The sequence below is a fragment of the Scyliorhinus torazame genome, chromosome 22 (assembly GCF_047496885.1).
Source record: "Scyliorhinus torazame isolate Kashiwa2021f chromosome 22, sScyTor2.1, whole genome shotgun sequence".
Lineage (NCBI taxonomy): Eukaryota > Metazoa > Chordata > Chondrichthyes > Carcharhiniformes > Scyliorhinidae > Scyliorhinus > Scyliorhinus torazame.
This window is the reverse complement of record NC_092728.1, coordinates 68,772,990-68,787,563: the sequence shown is the minus strand read 5'-3', so window position 1 is coordinate 68,787,563 and position 14,574 is coordinate 68,772,990. Positions and strand designations below refer to the sequence as shown.

At 42.2% G+C, this 14,574-nt stretch overlaps 1 protein-coding gene across 9 annotated transcripts in view; it reads left to right on the top strand.

Moving 5' to 3' along the window:
- LOC140399108 (histone-lysine N-methyltransferase EHMT1-like) overlaps positions 1-14,574 on the top strand; it is a 206,042-nt gene that overhangs the window by 177,384 nt on the left and 14,084 nt on the right. For all 9 annotated transcript variants that reach the window (XM_072488278.1, XM_072488283.1, XM_072488276.1 and 6 more), the window contains 3 exons: positions 2,885-3,000; positions 7,877-7,963; positions 10,337-10,415. In XM_072488278.1, coding sequence (XP_072344379.1) covers positions 2,885-3,000; positions 7,877-7,963; positions 10,337-10,415 — 282 coding nt within the window. The remainder of the gene's footprint in view (positions 1-2,884; positions 3,001-7,876; positions 7,964-10,336; positions 10,416-14,574) is intronic.

Here is a 14,574-nt window from a genome sequence, read left to right as displayed (position 1 = left end):
CAACCTCCCCGAACAGGCGCCCGAATGTGGCGACTAGGGGCTTTTCATAGTAACTTCATTTGAAGCCTACTTGTGACAAGCGATTTTCATTTCATTTCATTTCATATGAAGGTAGGTCTTGAGCTCCACAAGGACTGCGTGCTCATCACTTTGCCAATTCTGTCATTTGCAGATCCATCTGTGCAGATTGATGGGTGAGGTCAAGTAGGTTTTTCCCCTTTCTCTCACCACCTGCCACAGGCCCAATTTGGAAGATATGTCCTTTAGGACTCTGTAGTAATGCTATCTAGCGAATCTTGGTGATGGATATTGTAGTCTCTTTAGGGGACATTGGAGAGTACTTTGGTCCATGCTACCCTTGGTGTAAAGTTGTGCTCAACATGGAGGATTACCAATTCACCAGCTAGGAAAGGGCAGTAGGTGGTAATCAAAGTTTTGTTGCCCACCTTTGACCTGATGGCATGAGACTTCATGATGCCCAGAATCAATGTTTAAGCCTCCATGGACTATTCCCTCCTGACTGCATACCACTGCGTTCTCACCTCTGGAATCCTGATGGAGGTCTGGGACATTAGCCATTAGATTTGGTGAGTTGACTATGTCAAGATGTTGCTCTACTAGCCTTGGGTAATGCTCTCCCAAATTTTGTTACAAGTCCCCACAAGTACACGGTGGACTGGGCAGGATTTGCCGTTGTCATTCCTGGTACCTAGGTCCATGCTGGATGGTGTATCCAGTTTTTTTCCATTCTTCAATTGTGTAGAGGCTTGCTACAACTGAGTAGTTTGCTCAGCCATTTCACAGGGCCTGGGGGTCACATGTAATCCAGAACAGTAAGGGCAGCAGATTTCCTTTCCTTTTATTTTTTGAAAATATTTTTATTGAACGTTTAACATTTTAGAACGAAATGTAAAAAGCAAAACAAAACCAACAGATGCATCAACAAAAGAAACAATTCCAAACAACAACAGTAACAATACCCTCCATTAACGGAAAAACAACCCATCTCTCCTCCACCCTCCAGTCGGAGCAGCACGGTAGCGCAGTGGATAGCACTGTTGCCTCACGGCGCCGAGGTCCCAGGTTCAATCCCGGCTCTGGGTCACTATCCGTGTGGAGTTTGCACATTCTCCCCGTGTTTGCGTGGGTTTCAACCCCACAATCCAAAGATGTGCCGGTTAGGTGGATTGGCCACGCTAAATTGGCCCTTAATTGGAAAAAGAAATTAATTGGTACTCTAAATTTATAAAAAAGAAAAAAAAATGCAGTCCGAGCCGCTGCCATGTTTTCAAAGTGGAGACGAGCACCGGGTTCGAAGAATATTTCACCAGAGCAAACGGCAGAGACGCTGTCACTAGCACCTCCAAGCTAGACCCCTTGCACGACCCCGACTCCATCCACAACCAGGTAGATTTCCTTTCTTAAGAACCTGTTGGGTTTTTAACCCCATAATTACGAATCATAGAATTTACAGTGCAGAAGGAGGGCATTTGGCCCATCGAGTCTGCACCAGCTCTTGGAAAGAGCACCCCACTTAATCCACGCCTCCACCGTAACCCCACCCAACCCAACCTTTTTGGAAGGGCAATTTATCATGGCCAATCCACCTAACCTGCACATCTTTGGACTGTGGGAGGAAACCGGAGCACCGGAATAAACCTACGCAGACACTGGGAGAATGTGCAGACTCCGCACAGACAGTGAGCCAAGCCGGGAATCGAACCTGGGACCCTGGAGCTTTGAAGCAACTGTGCTCTTCCTCCAAGACACATGCATATATCCCGGATGTCCAGCCTTTTAAAAACTGATACTAGTTTTTATTGAGCTAGAGGAAGGAGTGATTGACTGATGAGCTATCTCACATTGGAGAAATGGTTGAGAGCTATGGGGAGTTGTGCAGTTGGGTATCATCCGTTTAACCTGAAATTGTATCCCAACTAGATAACTTTGATTTAAAAGGGAAGGGCTTGGAATAGATTTATATTAAAACATTGTTGGTTGCCATTAAAGTACAGTGCTATCTTTATGTTACAAGGTAAATTTCAAGCATGAATTTTAGTTGCAGGGTACTGAAGGGTGAAAGAAAACTAAATTTAAACAAATGTCGTCTGAAATTGTATGATGAGTTAGGACATCATATATATTAGTTTGGTTTGATTTTTTTGTAGAATGGCAATTGGCATCCATTTTGAAAAGTAAATTGGGATGTGAACATTTCTTTATTTGGACAAACATTTTATTAAGACATTTATGGTTTTATAACAACAAAAGATACAAATACAAATGTAAATATAATTCAGTACGTAACATCCCCCAACCAACAACCATACCCCGCCAGGGATGTGAACATTTTTAATCAACATGATCGTCATGTGGGGCAAGAAAACTACGGTCTTAATCTTAAATTGAAAACTGATATTACAATTTTCGTCGCAGACATTTTAATTATGCTTCAATGTAGGCTTTTGGAGGAACCTGAACATTGTGCAATATCATACATTGAAACTATACAAACTTCAGTTAAAGGAAAACAAATGCCATCTTTGCCTCAGAAATGTTATATATTTTTTAATGTTAATGCTTCCTTAAAAATGTGTTCTTACCAAGCATTACATAAATCCAAAAATTAGATTTTCTCTTTCCAGTTATTACGAATGGGATGACCACCAAGAAATGTACTAAACTGAGTAAATTAGAAATCAGAATAGTTGATAATAGCGTTAAAGTAGAAAATGATTTCATTTTTGTGACTACTTCCATAGCAACATTCAAGATGTTAATTGTTGGTAGAAGTGCATTATGTAACAAAAGGTTTAAACTGCTAATGCTTTTGTCGGTTACTCATCACAATCAAAAAGAATAATGTAATACATTGTCCTTTAAGGATGGACGACTTCTTCCAGAATTCAACATGCTAGAACCACCACTCATCTTTGAATGTAACCATGCCTGTGGATGTTGGAGGACATGTAAAAACCGTGTGGTACAAAATGGAATCAGGTCAGGCAAAGTTCATTATATTTCTTACGATTTAATGTAAACCACAAAGATTATAAGATAAGTTTTTAAAAAGGAGCAAGAGTAGGCCATTCATCCCATCAAGCCTGCTCCACCTTTCGATAAGGTCATAGATGATCAGATGGTGGCTTTAACTCCACTTGCTGCTAATCTCCCATAACCTTTAACTTCCTTGTCAGTCGTAAACTCTGTTTAACTCAATGACCCATCATCTACTATTCTCTGGAAGAGGATTCCGAAGACTAACGACCCTCTGAGAGAAGAAATTCCTGCTCATTTCTGTTTTAAAAGGGAGATTCTTTATTTTTAAACTGTACCCTCTAGTTCCAGATTCACCCACAAGAGGAAACATTCTTTCAGCCCCTCAAAATCTTGTATGTTTCAATTAGATCACTTCTCATTCTTCTAAACTCTAATGAGCAGAGGTAAACCTGTTCAACCTTTTCTCATAAGACAACCCCTTCATCCTAGGAACCAGACGAATGAACCTTCTCTGAACTGTTTCTGTTGAAAGTATATCCCTCTTTAAGTAAGCAGACCAAACTGTTCACAGTATTCTAAATACAGTCTCACCAATGTCCTGTACAGTGGTAGAACGATTTCTCTACTTTTATACTTCCAGTATTCACAGTATTTAATGGACACTGTTTATATTTATTCCGAAATGTCTGGTCAGCCTATACGAGAGACAGTTTGAGTAAATGTGTTTGAAATGTTTAGGTTCAAACTGCTTATAGTTTCTCATTGTACAAGATGCTCTTTTTACAAAATTGCTTGTTAACCACAGCAGTGCTTGAGTGAGCAATAATCTGAATTTATACACCAAAATTTGAATGTCTGTTATAACTAATATTTTACTTAGCCTGTTCTAAATAGGTGACTTGGATTATTTTCAGTCAACTTTCTGAGGGAGGAAAACAATCTGGAGGACTATTTCTTGTATTCATTAATAGATTTCACTGGTTGACCAACTAGGTGCATTGATGCAGAAATCAATCTCATCTTTTAATGCTTGGTTCTCCACATTATTGAGTTTGCGAATCAGAAATTGCACAACAGGACGTGTCCACTTGAGTTCTTCAACTGGGCTATCTATTCTAAAACCATTTCCCTACTTTTGTATCATATGTATCATGTAGAATCATAAAATTAAAATTCCCACTTATGATGTGATGTTATTTTAGATGTTTTTGATGTAAAAGTTAAAGCATTGGTAAAAGCAACAAACCTAATGGTGGAGACTGGGGGCTTCCTTTATTGTAGCTCTAGCAAGTGCTAGTGCACATGAGAGCCAAATGGATAGTTGTATGAAATTATAAGGACAACATTGGGCAGGATTTCCGGGCTGTTCACCTCGGCGGGAAATTCCAGTCCCACGCTGACGCACGGGTTTCCAGGCAACAAGGGGCGCAGTCAACGGGAAATCCCATTGACAATGGTGGGACTGGTAAATTCCCCTGGCCGACTACACCGCTGAAAAACACGCCGTGGGTGGTCGGTAATCCCGCCCATTGTGTTTAACCAATGCTGCAACTCTTCAAGGTGTACAAATGAAGCACCATTGTGCTTAAACAGTACTAAACAGCAATTCTACAACCAGTGCCTTTCAAAATAATGGGCTGAATTCAACCAAAACATTTTTTCTTGTTTTTTTAGGCGAATTTGGTGGGGTATTTCCCACTGGCTTTTTGGGTCCTCCCAAATCCAGCCGCCATTTTGGAAGGGTGCTCTCTTAAGTGAATTTGAGGATCCCCACACCTCTCGCCTACGGGCAGTGCCTCCCCCGCATGCAAGGGCGTTATGCTCTCTTCCCCTCCCCTCTGCCTTGAGGATACCCTGCTATGTGGTCGCTGAGGGACCCCCCCACCTGCTTCAGGATGCCCACCCTTCACCCCCCAAACCATTATGATGCCCCTTCATACCTGCCCTTCATACCCCCCCTCTCATTACCCCCTTTCATAGGCATGGCCCCCTCTTTATGCCCTGATGCTTAGCAGTGCCACCCAAGCACCCTAGCATTGCCACCCTGCAAGCCTGCCATGTTGGCTGGGGACAAGGTGCCAGGCTGGCAGTGCCAGGGGAGGGACAGGTTACCACCCTGCCCTGTCCCCAACTACCCACAGGTCTCCATTGGCCTGGGAGATCCTCTGGTGCATTTACGCCTGAAAATGGCACCCTCGCGAGGTCTCCCCTGTGCAGCCATTAAGTCCTGGGAGCCGGGAGAATCTGGCACATTCATATTTAAATGAGACTGATGGCTCATTAAAATATGCTGACCTGGATCTCGCCAGTGATCCCGCGCTGAGGCCGTTAAATCACACCCAATATTTTGACCGTTACTGTAATGCTTTGATCATAATGAAATCTAACTGAGCACTTTAGTCTGCAAACCTAGAACCAAGGTTATTTTCTCCAGCATAAGGAAGCAAAAAAATAAATCGCATCTTTTGCTACTGGCAGAGAATCAAATATCTACTTTCCTTTCAATTTTATTTAAATTTGGCTGTAACAAGAATATAATATTTTCCCCTTTCCGTGATAAGAACATAAGAACTAGGAGCAGGAGTAGGCCATCTGGCCCCTCGAGCCTGCTCCGCCATTCAATGAGATCATGGCTGATCTTTTGTGGACTCAGCTCCACTTTCCGGCCCGAACACCATAACCCTTAATCCCTTTATTCTTCAAAAAACTATCTATCTTTATCTTAAAAACATTTAATGAAGGAGCCTCTACTGCTTCACTGGGCAAGGAATTCCATAGATTCACAACCCTTTGGGTGAAGAAGTTCCTCCTAAACTCAGTCCTAAATCTACTTCCCCTTATTTTGAGGCTATGCCCCCTAGTTCTGCTTTCACCCGCCAGTGGAAACAACCTGCCCGCATCTATCCTATCTATTCCCTTCATAATCTTATATGTTTCTATAAGATCCCCCCTCATCCTTCTAAATTCCAACGAGTACAGTCCCCGTCTACTCAACCTCTCCTCGTAATCCAACCCCTTCAGCTCTGGGATTAACCTAGTGAATCTCCTCTGCACACCCTCCAGTGCCAGTACGTCCTTTCTCAAGTAAGGAGACCAAAACTGAACACACTACTCCAGGTGTGGCCTCACTAACACCTTATACAATTGCAGCATAACCTCCCTAGTCTTAAACTCCATCCCTCTAGCAATGAAGGACAAAATTCCATTTGCCTTCTTAATCACCTGTTGCACCTGAAAACCAACTTTCTGCGACTCATGCACTAGCACACCCAGACCTCTCTGCACAGCAGCATGTTTTAATTTTTTATCATTTAAATAATAATCCCTTTTGCCGTTATTCTTACCAAAATGGATAACCTCACATTTGTCAACAATGTATTCCATCTGCCAGACCCTAGCCCATTCACTTAGCCTGTACAAATCCCTCTGCAGACTTCCAGTATCCTCTGCACGTTTTGCTTTACCACTTATCTTAGTGTCGTCTGCAAACTTGGACACATTGCCCTTGGTCCCCAACTCCGATGCGATAATCAACGCTGCAGTTTCTAATCTCCATCATTGTATTGCATGATTCTCATAAAATTCTCACACCTAAATAACTTGTTTCATAATCATGATTTCTCCTTTTATTATGTTTAGTTCCTAACAGTAATTTTATGTTAAAGTTGGTTTCGAAAAGGTTAGCAGTTAACCACTCCAGAAAAAGAAATCAACTTTCAAGTTACACACCTTGTGCAGCGTTGGAAAACAAGTTTTCTTTGAAATATGTTGGGTAAAATTAGTGAGCTTTGTTTAATGCTAAAAAGGCTTGCATTTATTATTGTCTTATCACCACATAAGCAAATTACTTTATAATGCATGATTTATTACGTGTATAGAAGCTATTTTGTACGCCGCAGGAATTCATAAACAACATTGAGTTGTGATGAGATGCCGGCATTGGACTGGGGTGAGCACAGTAAGAAGTCTTACAACACCAGGGCCCGGATTCTCCCCTACCCGGTGGGGTGGGGGAATCCGGCATAATGGAGTGGCGTGAACCACTCTGGCGTCGGGCCGCCCCCAAAGGTGCGGAATTCTCCGTACCTTTAGGGGCCAAGCCCTCGCCTTGAGGGGCTAGGCCCGCGCCGGAGTGATTTCCGGCTGGCGGGAAAAGCCTTTGGCGCCACGCTGGCCGGCGCCAAAAGGACTTCAGTGGACGCTCAAGGCATCCCCGCGCATGCGCAGTGGGAGAGGTCTTCACAATGGCGGAGGCGGAAGAAAAAGAGTGCCCCCACGGCACAGGCCCGCCCGCCGATCGGTGGGCCCCGATCACGGGCCAGGCCACCGTGGGGTCACCCCTCGGGGCCAGATCCCCCCCCCCCAGGACCCCGGAGCCCACCCACGCCATCTGCTCCCACTGGTAAGGTAGGTGGTTCAATCCACGCCGGCTGGCGAGGATTGGCAGCGGTGGGACTTCGGCCCATCGGGGGCCGGAGAATCGCCGGGGGAGCCCGGCGCGGCGCGATTCCTGCCCCCGCCGATTCTCTGGTATTCGGGACAAGGCGGGGGCGAGATTCACGCCAGCCTCCGCGATTCTCCAACCCGGCGGAGGGTCGGAGAATCGTGCCCCTGGTTCAAGTCCAACAGGTTTGTTTCAAACACTAGCTTTCGGTGCACTGCTCCAACGCTGCACAAGGAGCAGTGCTCCGAAAGCTAGTGTTTGAAACAAAACTGTTGGACTTCAACCTGGTGTTGTAAGACTTCTAACATTGAGTTGAATAGCTGGTTAATTTGTGGCATGGACACTTTACAGGTTTTTCTGAAAGCTTTAATTTAGAATTGCACTATGTTTACAAATTTTCCTCAGTTGCCTACTCTGTTTTGTCATTAACAGGGTTCGACTACAGACCTATCGTACAAACAAAATGGGATGGGGTGTTCGGTCATTGCAGGACATTCCCAAGGGTCATTTTATCTGCGAGTAAGTGTTGGACTTCACAGTTAGTAATGCTGCAAATGGAGAATGATTTATATTTAAAATGAATTTTCCTGATGTGGAAATGATTTAAATGCCATTACTTTGAAACTCAATGTAGCAATATACCATGTTTTTACTTCCCTACTAACTTGTTCAATAATAGTGCACTTCAGACAATCCCTAAATCAAGACTATGAAGAAAAGTACTGAATGATATATGGCTGTTTGGTCCAGCAAAACTCTTCAAAAGATCAAGCACATTGACCTTTTAGGCATATATAATTTAGGCTCTGCTGAAGAAAATGAATAACCACGGGTGTAGGTTGAATAAATCTAAAGCTGTGAAAAATATCTCCCCTTTGGTAATTTACCAAAGCTCCAGGGTACCAGTTTAAAGGTTGCATCTTTAGTTGAACCAGATGCTGATGTTCAAGATTAATACAGGAAAAATAACCAATGCCCTTCATTCTCATCTGTCTTGTTAGCTGCATCTAATTTGGCTAACTGCTGCATCCACATTGTGATTGAGAGTACTCTAATTTAATAGTCTTGCGGTGTTTTTATGTGAGGAAAGATCCTTGTGTAGCAACAGCCATTTCTTGTGCATTTTTGATATTCAGTTCTCTCAATCTCCTGCCTTTCTACACAATCAAGAGTTTTTTTTCTAATAAATTTAGAGTACCCAATTAATATTTTTCCAATTAAGGGGCAATTTGGCATGGCCAATCCACCTACCCTGCACATCTTTGGGTTGTGAGGGTGCAACCCATGCAAACACAAGGAGAATGTGCAAGCTCCACATGGACAGTGACCCACAGCCGGGATCGAACCTGGGACCTCGGCAGCAGTGCTAACCACTGCATCACCTTTTTACCCACTAACAATCCGAGTTAATTACAAAGTTTGATTTTATTCATATCTTACTGAAATGTCAATATTGTTAAATATTCATTATCACTTTGGTCTATTGAGTTTACTGAAACGTCTTACTGAAAATGGATTCTTTTGTACATATTTATATTTGTGCTTCTGATATTTATTTGATTTTCATGTTCATTTAAAGTAACATTAAGCATACTGTTGCCGAATAATGTGTCCCCTTTATTGTCTTTCATACCACCCACCCCCATCCCCCACAAAAACCTTTAATGTGCTTCCTTCTCATGAGCAACTTTGAACTTGTATTCCCTCTTTTGAACTATATATTCCAAGATCCTATATCCTATATATCTTTTATCACATCTCCTATATGTTGTACTGTTGGGTTACAGAAGCTTCATGCAAAGAAATCCTCGCTCATATAGTTTCTTGCAGGCTGTTTGTTTCTCTGGGAGGCATCACTGCAAGTTTACACTGCAATGGTCTCTATGCCTGCCATATTACCATTTTGTTGGAAAAATTCTGTTCTAGTAAAATAAATGGATCACTTTGTTAAGTCGATTTGCAGCTTTGACGAGTGTTTCTCTTGATGAAGCATCTGGAGAACTTGAAGCCTTGGGCATTTCTTCCCCAATGGTGTAATGATGGCATATTCAGATAATACGCCCCCCCCCCCCCCCCCCCCCATGATGATGACTTGTAGCTCTCAATGCTCTCCAATAACATGGGTTTGTATGTCCTCCTATCTAGTGAAACAAAATGACATTTCACTCTTCATTGAACACCTTGTGGATAGCACAATTGCTTCACAGCTCCAGGGTCCCAGGTTCGATTCCGGCTTGGGACACTGTCTGTGCGGAGTCTGCACATCCTCCCCGTGTGTGCGTGGGTTTCCTCCGGGTGCTCCGGTTTCCTCCCACAGTCCAAAGATGTGCAGGTTAGGTGGATTGGAAGTGATAAATTGCCCTTAGTGTCCAAAATTGCCCTTAGTGTTGGGTGGGGTTACTGGGTTATGGGAATAGGGTGGAAGTTTTGACCTTGGATAGGGTGCTCTTTCCAAGAACCGGTGCCGACTCGATGGGCCGAATGGCCTCCTGCACTGTAAATTCTATGATAAAGTTAAGAATAGTATATTGGTGACAGAATAGCTTTATTAGCCCGATGAAAATTTCTGAAGTGTTTTACTGTATTTTGTGCTTTTGTGTAAAAAATACTACTGCTGTTGCAACCTTATCCTGATATAGTTACTTTGTAGCATGTCATAAATTGCAATGAATTATATAAATTATTGATCTTCGAATATTTATAGTGGAAACCATTAGCAAAGATTCTGATATGTCTTTTTAAATATTCTAGTACATCTGGAAGTGAAGGCAGTTAAAATAATATCGTTGCCCAGATATTAAGATCAAATTATATGTTCCATTATCCATGTTGGTTGATTTCACTTGCATGGTAATGTATCCTTTAAACAATGGCACCTTTTCTTTGTACAAGGTATGTTGGGGAACTTATAACAGATGCAGAGGCAGATGTCCGAGAAGATGACTCCTATCTTTTTGATCTCGACAATAAGGTGCTCATTACTTTGTTTCATGCCTTTCTGTGCCAGATCAATTATTATTTTTCTTGTTATTGCCCAATCACATAAAGGTTTGATTTTCAAATTAGTTAATTTAATGCTGATCCCCCAATCTTGAATGTTGTCCCTTTTCTTGAAATGCTGCCTGGTCAACAGAAGAAATACAAAGAGAAAACTTCTCAATCAAGAAAATTAGCAAAAATAATAAATTGGATTGATAAACTGTACATTTTATGTAACCTGATGCATTGTTTTCACTGGCTTATGATAACTTATTGTTCTGAATCCAGATCGATTCATATTAACAGCAAGGAATGAAGAATGTCAACATTATTGATTGTAGCATAAACTTTAATGTGCAAATTATCATATAAATCGCAAACTTTGCAAATTGCTTTTGACCATTTAATGAAGAGATGTGGAAGCGTTCTCAATGTACAATGTAGTACTCACCCTGTGAAAATAAGGTTGTCAAGAAATTTTCTGCCACGGAAAAATAAAATGTATTTTAATCATTCCCTTCTCTACCATATGGAAGCCCCATCTCATGTTGGGCTTCGACACACAGTTTAGATAAACTTCACAGATGTTAGTAATAATATCTGCGACCAAATGGCTACGTTGTACAAAGAGTACATTGTACAAGTATAAAGAGTATGACATCCAGGTTGATGATGCGCTGTGTACTGAGTTGGTGCTGAACTTAAGTTGGCTCCAAATCTGAGACAGGCTGTGGCGCCGATCAATTATTCACTGATAGGTCTTGTTGCTGATGTCTGTGGAGCTGCTTACAGCTGTGAGAGAAAGATCCAAAATAGCGACCTTCCTCGGGGAAGCAAAAGATTATCCTTCCTGTTTTCCACATTAGTCAGATGAAGTGCTTGATTTTGGAATTTGCAGATGTACATAACCTTTTGCTGTGAATCTCTTTTTGTAACTATTTTTACCAAAATATAAATATATATTGTGTGTTGTTTGACCTTGAATTTCAGCAAATTCCCAATTAGTTCAGTTGACCAAGTAATTAGATCAACTTTTTCAATAAACCATTCATGTTATATGCTTTCAGACCAAATGACTATTCACCAAATGATGCATTGAAGGGGATTTATGAGAACATATTGTAATTGTATCGAACAGTGTAGGGATTTGATTAAATAGTTCACGAAATATTTCCTGTGACATTGCATCCAGTGAATCAGGAATTTTATTTTTGTTAAAGTTATGCCAAGTTGAATTGGAAGAAACACTGATACACCAATAATAGGTGTCATCCATTGACCTGCAAGAACAGGGAAGTGGGCCTAGACTGTGGCAGTACTGGGGTGGGAGGCACTGCGGGCGATTCTGAATGTGTTTTGGGATCTGGGATCATTGGAAGCAAAGGGTCTGTAAGCATGTGAGGGGTATCTCAGGATCTGAGAGCATTGAGGTGGTTCTGGATGAGAAAGCGTTGGAATTGTGGTCTGGATGCTTGAGAGCATGTAAAATACCCCCAGGTCCTGGGAACTTGGGGTCCGACAGGATCGGGAAGTTGTTCAGACATATAAGGGGCAAATGCCAGACAGTATTGTCAGACATATAAGGGGCAAGTGCCAGACAATGGATATTGAAAGTATTAAAAGGCACAATGACAATTTGTTGGGTAAATAAGCAAATTACTATGCAGTTTGTCATTACTCAATTTTTTTCAGTTTTGTTTGAAGTCCGCTTTAAGCACCTACCTTTTCTGACTGTCTGAAATAATTGATTAACTTCAGAAACAGTTTTGTAAATTGAATTATTAGCATGAAGAAAATTTATCTCTCTCTCACACTTGAACTGTTTGCCAATGTCTCTTTTGTGCATTTGTCTCTCTGTATACCTGCTGATTTTGGATATTAGGAATTCTGTTTACAAAAGAAAAACAAAAAGGCAACCAACATTTTTTGAATGGAAAATGGTAGCACAACATTTTGAGCAATTAGTCGGATAAATTGTTGCACCGTAGATTATATATAAACAAGAGAAATAGAGGGTGGAATTTTATGGCACAAAATGGCGAAGTGGTCAAGTTCTGACTGAAAACCAGAAACATAGCCAGGTTTTCTGCCCAGATACTTTGAGACTTGTCAGAAAAGAATGGGTAAGCATGTTTAATACCGTCACTCTGACAGGACAGGGCCTCATTAAAATGGCAAGCCTACATAGAGACCAGGATGCCATCTTTAAAGGCGCTAATCTGCGCAAAAAATATTCTTTCACCCCACCCCCCGGCCATGGAGGAACCCTCCACAAGTATCGCCTCGATTTCTCCCCTCCCCCCCCCCCCCCCCCCCCCCCCAACCACGGAAGTGTCAGGTCCCGTGATGTCCGGCATGCACCCCTCTTTCTCTCCCTCTCTCTCTTTCCCTCCCCCACCACCACATACACACACACACACACACACACACAAGGGTAAGTGGAGGAAGGTTTGCCATTCTCCCAGTGGAGAAAGGTTTGCGCTCTGGCAGTGCTAGGGGGCACTGCCAGCTTTGGCCCCCAACCTCAGGGCCTCCAAGCGTGGGCCATCATGACTGGTTCCCGTTTTCAATAACCAGTAGTAAATCGTGCCTGCCTAACATCCCGTTGGTGGATGAGAAGATTCAATGAGATCAGAAGAATCAACAGTAACCTCACTAATGATATTGAAACTGATTAAATTTGATGCAAATCAGGTTCTCACCCTTCCTGAATGTGAGCTTGATAGGGTCCTTGGGATGGGGCTCAGGAATATCACAATGGGAAACATCAGCCGCACAAATCCAGTATTTGATCTCTTGTGAGAGTTTGTGGCCATTGCAGGATTTACGCCCGCAGCTGACGGCCCCACAGAATCGCGCACAGGAAGTTCTAATGGTATCGTTGACATAATATTACGACAATAGGACATAACATTTGGAGACAGATTTAACATTTCAATATAATTTTGACAAAGAGAATCAGTATGTGATAGAACTTGCGCGCAAAGCTCGTGTTCTTTGCAAGAATAAGTACGAATCTGTCACGGGCAAATAGCACTGCCAAGTGTAGGAATTGAAGTGAGGGATTTACTCTTTTTAAATCATCGCCAGATCCATTTACTGTTAATTCATGGACAAGTTCAGATTATCAAGTTGTACAGGGCAAACTCAAGCAAGTTATTTTAACATCAGTGGTGGGTAAGGTTTTGGAATCATCAATCAGCGTGGAAAACAAATCACAGGGTACATGGAGAAGTTTGAATTAGCTAAGGAGAGCCAGCATGGATTTGTAAAAGGCAGACTATGCTTGGGGAATCTAATTGCATATTTGGATGAACAGGAAAGTGATTATGATGGATGTTGTCCATGTGAATTTTAAGAAGACATTTGGCAAAGCACCACATGAAAGGCTGGTTAGCAAAGTTGAGGCTTACGGAATAGGAGGTTTAAAGTCCAATTGGATAACAATTTGGCTTAAACACAGTCATGGGAATGGTTGGTAATAGATAGAGATGTTCCCCAAGGCTCAGTCCTAGGACCATTGTTTTTTTGTTATTTAGAAAAGACTTGAATCTTGGAATAAGGAGTAAAATCAAATTTTCAGATGACATCAGAGGAGTGGCAAGCAGTGAGGATGATACAAATTGCCTACAACATATTGGATTGCGGAATGGACAGACAGGTGGCAGATGGCATTTAATATAGAGAAGTGTGAGGTGATGCATTTCAGCAGATGGGATGGGGCTAGGCAGTGTAAGTTTGGTGTCAAATTCTAAAGAGTATGCAGGAACAGAGGGACTTAGGCATGTGTATGCATCGTTCTTTGAAGTTGGCAGAGAGTGGTCAGCAAAGAATTTTGGATCCTGGGCTTCATGAAAAGAGGCATTGAGTATTAAAGCAGGGAGGTTATGATGAACTTTTTATACTGCTCTGGTAAGGGCCCAACTAGATTATTGTGTCCAATTTTTGAAAACATGCATTCCTGGGATGCATGTGTCACTGGCCAGGCCAGCATTTATTGCCCATTCCTCCCTTGATTAGTGGTGGTGAACTGCCATTTGGTCATCATGCTTTAGGAAAAATGTGAATGTCCTTGAGAGGATGCAGAGGAGATATATCAGAATGGTTCTGGGATGAGGTGGGATGGGATCCGGCAGGGTGGGGTTGTGGGA